We start from the raw sequence: 8,358 nt of genomic DNA on the forward strand, positions 1-8,358 counted from the left end.
TGTGTGAGAGAGAGAGTGCGTGTGTGTGTGAGAGCGAGAGAGAGAGAGAGAGTGTGTGTGTGTGTGTGTGTGAGAGAGAGAGAGAGAGAGAGTGAGTGTGTGTGTGTATGTATGGTGTTTCAAGTGTATTGTAGTTTGAGGGTCACCCGGTAGAGAGCGGTTTTTTCCCATTTAAAAACTGCAGTGTTTTCCTTTTTTTTAATGGTAAATTTGTCCTCACTATTTAATTAAATGGAAATTTGGAGGCTTTTATAGTGCTTTAAACTTAAATAATATTTAAATGAAATGCCAGCATATGTACATTCCTCCGTGGCTGACGTCATTGTGCAAGGCGATGCTCGTGTGACGTCACTGCTGCGCGGACCCAGATCATGACGCGCTCCGTGTTTGCTTGCTCTGGTTCGCGTTGACGCTCCGCGGCTCGCTTGATCCGGATCCGATGGAGGGAGCCGCGGCCGGAGGATGCGCGGCGGAGGACGCGGACTCGCTGATGGATGCTGCAGATCTCGGTATGCGGGGCTCTTTTACATTCCGGCTTCTGTTGCACAGCGATTTAATGCATATTAATGCGTTTCCATACAAACATGCTAGGTTTAAAATTGTTATTGTATAATACAGTCATGTTGGAAGTAGCTGACAGTAGCAAGGTTATGAATATGTTAATCGAACAGTATCATGGTATTCACACTTCATACAATCTGCCAGAGCACTATTTTGATTCTAGGTGTTATAATGTTTAGATTGTTTATGTAAACATGTAAATTGCATTGCTGTAGGAACATAGCATGGAAATACATCATTTTACCATGGCATAAGACAATCAGTACCTTAGTATATTAAAATACCATGGTTTTGTCATCAGATCTCATCACTGAATCATAATACTGCTACACTACATTTTTTAAGTGACATAAGATTTGTGTTTATATATATATATAATTTTTGTGTGTGTGTAAATAGATAAATCCATGTATTTTACCCAAAACCATGGTATTCTTTACCATGGCAATCTTCAAAGTACTACAGGACATGAATATCAGATTTATTAATATCAGAATCAGAATGAACATTTGTTAGACCAAGACAGAAAATAAATGATTTTGATATATTTTGAATTTTATATTGTTTATATAGGCTATGTATATATGTAATTGTATATATTGTATATAATTATATATATACATATATGTATTTATATTATATGTGTGTGTGTGTGTGTGTGTGTGTGTGTGTGAGAGAGTGCGTGTGAGTGTATAATTTTATATATATATTGTATATAATTATATATATATACACATTTATTCTGTATACATTATTCATCTTCTGTTCATTTTAATGTAGATGCACTTCATGATAATGATATTGTTCCTCATTATTATTAAAGATTATTTTATAAAATATAAGATGTTTATTTGTACAGATCGTAGTGTATAGATGCAGTGTGTGTTTATCTAGGGGACGTGTGTGTTAACATCATGTGAGTGTCAGTCCGAGTGTGTCCTTCAAATGCAAACTCAAAGTCCGTCTGAGTAATACTGCTCTGAAGTGTCTCGCTGAGCTGGACAGTGTTTCCTTGTGTTGACAGCTGTTCCTGTAGAATATCCTGTTGAGAACACACAGACAGGGGTCTCTTTCAGGTCCTGTGGGCATGATTTTAGCTGCTCGGCTGCTAATCCTGTTTTTTAGCCACGGTCTTCCGCACTCGGCGTTCCTGTTCATCACGGATTCAGAGCGTGTGCCACCGTCACATGACCGTCTCTTCTGTCTGTTGATGTTCAGTATTACTGTAGTGCTGACACAGTGTAGGGAGCTTACAGTTTGATATTCCTGCTGCAGCTCTGATGAGAAGATGATGAGACTTAATGCAGGTCTCGGTTATGCTTCGTTCAAATTTGAACATTGTATCAGATGTTTCTGCTGTGAACAGAACAGCTGTGATATGCATATGGAGAGCAGTTCTGATTATTCAGTGAGAAATCATTGAGTTCATGTTGAGATCTCTGACTTTTCATTGCAGACTTCAGTGTCTCATTGTTGAGATCTCTTCTGAAATACTAGAGGAGACTCATGTGAGGATGTTCTCACAAAAAAAAAACTATGAAGTGCAGAATGCAGCCTTTTTTCTCCATCTGACCTCTTTGCTGTCTCTGAGAAATAAGTGAGACGGATATATAGGGGGGAAAACTTCAATCTGAACTCAAGCATTTCTCATCAGAGTTAATAAAATGATCAGGGTGTTTAAGAGAAACATCTGAAAGTTTGTACTTGAGACTTGAATTAAAAACTCGTTTATGTCTCCTGAGCTTTGAACGTTCAACGTATGAGCAATGCAATGTAATAAAATCCTCTGGGTTCTGGCAAATCTCAAACTCTAGAGGAGACATACACGAGAGTACGGAGGTCTTTTTCTAAGCAGAAACATCTGAGAAGTAAGATCCTCTAGTTTGATCGGGCAAATCTAGAGGAGAAGCATCTGAGAAGCAGTAGACTTCAGCAATAGTTTCCATTAGCTCTCCATTTCATTTCATTCCTCTTAAGAAGAAATGCTGCCAAGTGAGTGATTCTCTATTAGAAATGTGATCCCGTTTGTTTCTGTGTGAGCAGTGTGTGTTTGCAGCACAGACAGATGCTCTTCACGTTAAACCTGCTCTCAGATCAGATCTTATCCTGGAAAATAAATGTTGCACTGAAGTCATATTGTAGATTAGTGGTTTTTAACTGTTTTTTCTAGTGACCAAAATCCAGAACTAAACAGTTTGTTTTTTGAAAGTAACATCAAACACTGACGTTTATGAATATTGCTAAAAAAAATCTCCCTTTAAAAGCTGATTTAAAAGTCTAACACTTCACTTCAAGCCTTTACATACAGTATATAATACATTATAAAAAATATATTTAATGCATTAATTTGATGACTTATGCATATTTTTGTGCATTGCATGAGCTCATGAATAATTGTAGCCACAGTTAATGCATGATAATACTTCTTAATAATAATGCTTTTTGTCACACCTTTAAGTATAATGCATTAAAACACAACAGTTTCAGATGCAACAAGGAGTCTGCATAATGCATTTTAACTTATTATTCATGAAAATATATAATGCACCAAACACATTCTAAATACCTTTGTAATGCATTATACAGAAAGGTTTCAAGTGCTACCGTCTTTATTCTGCTATTATAAATATGCATGATTATAGGATTTCTAGCATCTTGTTTTTTACCTTCAGAACAGACCCGTGAGCAGTTTTTGGGTCGTGAGATCTGAAGGAGTTGAGCTGAAGCGAATGGCGTGTTGTGTGCCGTTAGTTTGGAGAGTAGAGGCTGATGGCTGTAGTCCAGACTCAGTAGGTAACCTGAACTGTGTGTGCTCAGACATGCTCGTACCTGTACCACAGATTTACATGCCGTCCTGATCCGCTCCACATGGTTAGGAAACGCAAGAACAGCCGTATAGGCCAGATGAGTTTAGGTAACTTACAACATGTGAAGTCAGGTGAAGGTTATTGTGAGATCTTGAGCTTCTGTCCTACACTCTTAAAAATAAAGGTGCTTCAAAAGGTTCTTCAAGCGATGCCATAGAAGAACCATTTTTGGTTCCACAAAGAAGCATTCAGTCAAAGGTTCTTTAAAGAACCTTTGACTGAATGCTTCTTTGTGGAACCAAAAATGGTTCTTCTATGGCATCGCTTGAAGGAACTTTTGAAGCACCTTTATTTTTAAGAGTGTACAGAGATGTGAAGCAGACTCTCGGAGGGAATTAAAGGCTGGATTTCGTTCCCAGCGTCAGGGCTTGTTTTTATGAAGGAATGCAGTTTAGTCAGTTGCTCATCAGTGTTCTGAGTTAATCATAAAGCTGGTTTTCTGAAGAAACCGCAGTGCTTTCGTACCATGTGTGAGGCCCGTAATAAACCCTACAGGACTAGAAGATTGACAGCCATCATATAAAGGGAATTCCGTTCTTCATCCCGGTGAGAAATGCAAACGGAGAACAGTCTAGATCAGCCAACATAAAATCCATTTCCTTTTCTCCCAAATTCCGTGCGTTCCATTTGAATTTTTCAGGTTTGATTACATTTTTATTATCAGAAATTGTGTTTTATAAACTGAATTCATCAAATTAACTATTTAATAATTTACTAGAATTGTAACAATAATAGGGCCATATGAAATGTATATTGTTTATTTCTAGAAATTCTGTTTATTTTATTTATTCTGTTTTAAGAATGAATATAGATTTATTAAAAATGTTGGTAATCAAATGAATACATAAAACTAACTGATTAATTAATCTTTTCAAATGTAATCAAATGACATTTTGAAGTTTTGAACAATTAAATTTTTTGGCAAAGTGCTGCATAACATTAAATTAAATAACGCATAACGTTAAATTAAAACATGGACAAAAATTGTGTGATATTCCTTAAAACAAATCATGTTTTAATAAATTGTATTATTATTGTTATTTTTAATTATTTCTTTGAGTACATTCTACTGTACAACAGTAATATATTTCTGCTATAATTGAAGTTTTATTTTGTCAGGCTGCAGTGAAGAGCTTTGAAAGTTTCTGTGTATCTGACAAAAATTACATGCAAACTTCATATTAAATGGCAGGTTTTTTGCAGTTTAATATTTGCATGCTTGTTTATAATCACAATTTGATTAAGTGCACTGTCACACTTTTGTTGTGTTCTGTGACCCAGTTTTCCCTCATGTTTGATTGTGTCATTTATTTCAGGTGTGTCTGGTTAATTATCCTCGTTTGCTCCACTATATTAGTTGTGTTCTGGTCTCTGTTTGTCATCTGGTCTACTACGTCCCTAAGTGTGTCTTCTGCCTGTTCTGTCCTGGATTCTGTCCTGGATTTACTCTTGTGTAGATTTATTAGACTATTTGCATTCAGCTTTGTGCGTTTATGTACTACAGCCCAACTTGTGATTTGATTTAATCATCCAAGATGTGCCAAATTCCATCTGCGTTATACAGTAAATTCCTTTTTTACAAATGGATTTCGTGATTCCATCCGCGTTGTAAGATCTGAGTGTTTTTCAAAGTTGTGGCTCTTTTTAAACAATGAATTTGAATGACTCTTCCAGTGATTTATGGTTTACTGGATAAGAATCAAGGAAAATCATTTTTACAAATACTTTGTACGCAATTTTTACCCAAGCTTGGCGTAACTAGAAAAGTGCATATTGATTATAAAAACCATGGAGTTTTAGGATTTTATAGATTTTGTTTTTTGTTTTTTCCATGACCTTTCCACTTTTAAACTTGAGCTTTGTATATCCAGGTTTTCCAAGACTATGGGAATTCTGGATTCTTCAAAGAAAAGAACGGTTGTTGAGGGGTTGAAATATTAAAATATTGCTCTTTTTAATGCTTTTCTAGTGTGTTTTGTGTGTTATATTGTGTCTTAACAGCCTTTGTAATTCAATGCAAGCCGTTGCTTTTGTGAAACAGTGTTTCTGGTCAAACCTTGTTGACTAAAACGCATTGTGTACAGAATTCCTAAAGACATTTCTGTCAGAATTTGGAAGCCTGTTCAAATCTAGTCAAAAAGTCCACCGTCCCAGATAAGACTGCAGATTTTGGCATTTTGGCAAATTGAATTTGACAGAGTTTCATCTCCTCAAATATTTAAAAGATACAAGACTTTTGTTTCAGACACTTAATAGTAAGTAAATGAGATATCGTTGAGCACAGCTGTCTTTAGCCTGTACTTGTGGACTTTAGCGCTTAATAATGTCTCAGTATTAATGAAAAATAATGACTCAAGTTAAATCAAGTTTCTCCACAAAACTTCTTAAAGACCTTGAAGTCTCAAACTGTGCTCAGATCAGGGTTATAACAAATAACTCAAACTAAGACCATAAAGTAAAACCATAAGAATTCACACACACACAAAAACAATCACTACTTGAAATAAAAGAAAATAATGTTTTTTCTTATATTTCTTTTGGTTTTATTTTATTTCATCTAGTTGCCAATGCAACATTTCTGATTTTCATTTAGTCATCATTAACTTGATGTACTAAAATAACTAAAACTAAAACTGAAATAAAAATGTATTTAAAAAATTTACATTTTCAAAAAAGAACAAAAAGTATTTAAAACATTTAAAAGGGATGCTTTTTTTAAAGATCATTATTTTGTGTATTTGGTGTAACAGAATATGTTGACATGCTTTAATGTTCAAAAAACACATTCTTTTTCAAATACTGTACATTATTGTAGGTCCTCTATGCCCCGCCTCTCTCAAACGCTTCGTTTTCTACAAAGTCCCTCCTTCCAATGCATCGATTTATAAAGTGTGCATCAGATACAAGTTGGCATTTGTATTGCTATGCATCATTTCTAACAGATTTGCATTGGTAAAAGCCGATTTATTTATATATAATTATTAGTGGATGCGCTATATTTAGCTAATTTCGAAAGTGATCAGTAATCCGTGACAATATTTTATATGCAGATTGATGTCTCATCTCTAAGCTGTTTCTCAAGCGCATTCTCTCATCACTGCTGCGTGCATATGATATATCACAACACTACGGAGACCGAGACGTGTCCTGAAAATTCACACAGATTAACATGGTTGTCTGTCTGAACCAAAGAAATAAAAGCCAACTATCTGTACCATATTGAATTGCATAGCATTATATCTTTTTTTCCATTGCATCATGTTGCATTGAAGTGCATTGTGTTGAATCGAATCGAAATCGGATCGCACTGCATCGTATCGCGTCGCATCGATAGCTGCTTCATATGCATTTTTAATGTGTCGTATCGTTGGCTATGCATCGAGATGCGTATCGCATTGCCTCAGTTATGGAGATGCACATCCCTAATGAATTTCTTTTAAAAAAAAAACGAACTTTTGAATGTTAATAAGAATGTTTTGAATGTTCATTTTAATTTTGGTTTACATTTAATCATTTTGGTATATGATTTTGTCATTTTTATTAGGCTTTTTTCAACTTTATTTTTATTTTATTTCAGTTTTACTAATTCAAGTTAAACTTATTTATTTCAGTTATCTGCCAAGCTAACATTTCTATTTTTAATTTAAGTTTAAGTTATTCATCAAATACTTAAATATATAAATATTAAAATATATAAATATTTATTATATATATTTTTTTTCAATTAAAAAAATATATTTTTTATAGTTTTAGTTAACAATAACAATACTGATACGATGTATTTTTGTTGATTTACTATATTTACAATATCATATAATGTATTATGCTTTTACTATCAAATACCATCACTGTTCTGTGGTATTTGAGATTCTAATGTAGTTTAAGGTTTTGTTTTTTTTTACTGTATTTTGATACTTTCACTGCAAATGTCAGGAGTGTTTGTATCACAATCATTGTGAAACTGCTATTAGATCCAGTTGAGTTTCAGCTTGGTTCAGGGGCTGTTTGACTCTGATCAGAAGTCAGAAGGCTTGGTTTCGCAGTGAAAGCGGAGAGTTGTGATGAAATGTTTTATTTGGCTTGTCTAGACTTGCTGTGCTTTAAAGTGCTCTTGATTTACCATCATGTGAAGCTCAAATCAGGACACGCTCGTGTCTCAACCCTGTATTTAACCGCTCAGACTGTTTTTTTTATTCTGATTTCTCTATAACTGTGTTGGTGTTGTTATGAAGCAGTAAGCAGGTTGACTCTAGTTGATGATGAATCGGTCAGACTCAACGTGACTGAAGTAAAGCTGACCTGTTAAACATCAGTTTACAGATGTATTTGCAGTGCTACAGTTAGGCAATGTTTCAAATAATACACTAATGTGTTTATAAAACATTGGATTATAATGCTGTTGATAATTTTATTATATTAGGAGTGCGTTCTCATTTAAATTACTTTTAATGAACCATTAAGTGAGCAAACACTTTTAGCATCAGAAGGTTCTGGTGTGTGTGTGTGTGTGCACGTGTGTGTGTGTGTGTGTGCACGTGTGTACATGTGTGTGTGTGTGTGTGTGTGTGTGTGTGTTTACTGTCCTGACCTTAGTCCCAGCACGTTCCAGTACAGTCTGACGGTGACCAGAGATTATTACTGTCACCGAAACTTTCCAGTCTGGTTTGTTTTGAGTAAAAAAAAACATACTGTCATGTCACTTACTTTACCATGGTGAAATATGTGTCTGGTGTGTGTTTTCATTTATTCATTGTCATCATATTTGCACCGGGAATTTCCCATTTAGACATGAAATCATTTGGTTGTTTGTTCGTTCATTTGTTTGTTTGATATATTATTCTCTATATCTTTGTATCTATCGATCTATCTGTCTGTCTGTCTATCTATCATCTGTCTGTCTGTCTATCATCTATCTGTCTGTCTGTCTGTC

The 8,358-nt window shown here is 34.8% G+C and overlaps 1 protein-coding gene across 2 annotated transcripts in view; it reads left to right on the top strand.

Moving 5' to 3' along the window:
- Window positions 1-319: 319 nt before the first annotated feature.
- LOC107552702 (phosphatidylinositol 4-phosphate 5-kinase type-1 gamma-like) overlaps window positions 320-8,358 on the top strand; it is a 50,040-nt gene continuing 42,001 nt past the window's right edge. For both annotated transcript variants that reach the window (XM_016234655.1, XM_016234656.1), the window contains exon 1: window positions 320-509. In XM_016234655.1, coding sequence (XP_016090141.1) covers window positions 440-509 — 70 coding nt within the window. In that variant the 5' untranslated portion in view covers window positions 320-439. The remainder of the gene's footprint in view (window positions 510-8,358) is intronic.

Source organism: Sinocyclocheilus grahami, unplaced genomic scaffold (genome assembly GCF_001515645.1).
Source record: "Sinocyclocheilus grahami isolate Dianchi unplaced genomic scaffold, SAMN03320097.WGS_v1.1 scaffold456.1, whole genome shotgun sequence".
NCBI lineage: Eukaryota > Metazoa > Chordata > Actinopteri > Cypriniformes > Cyprinidae > Sinocyclocheilus > Sinocyclocheilus grahami.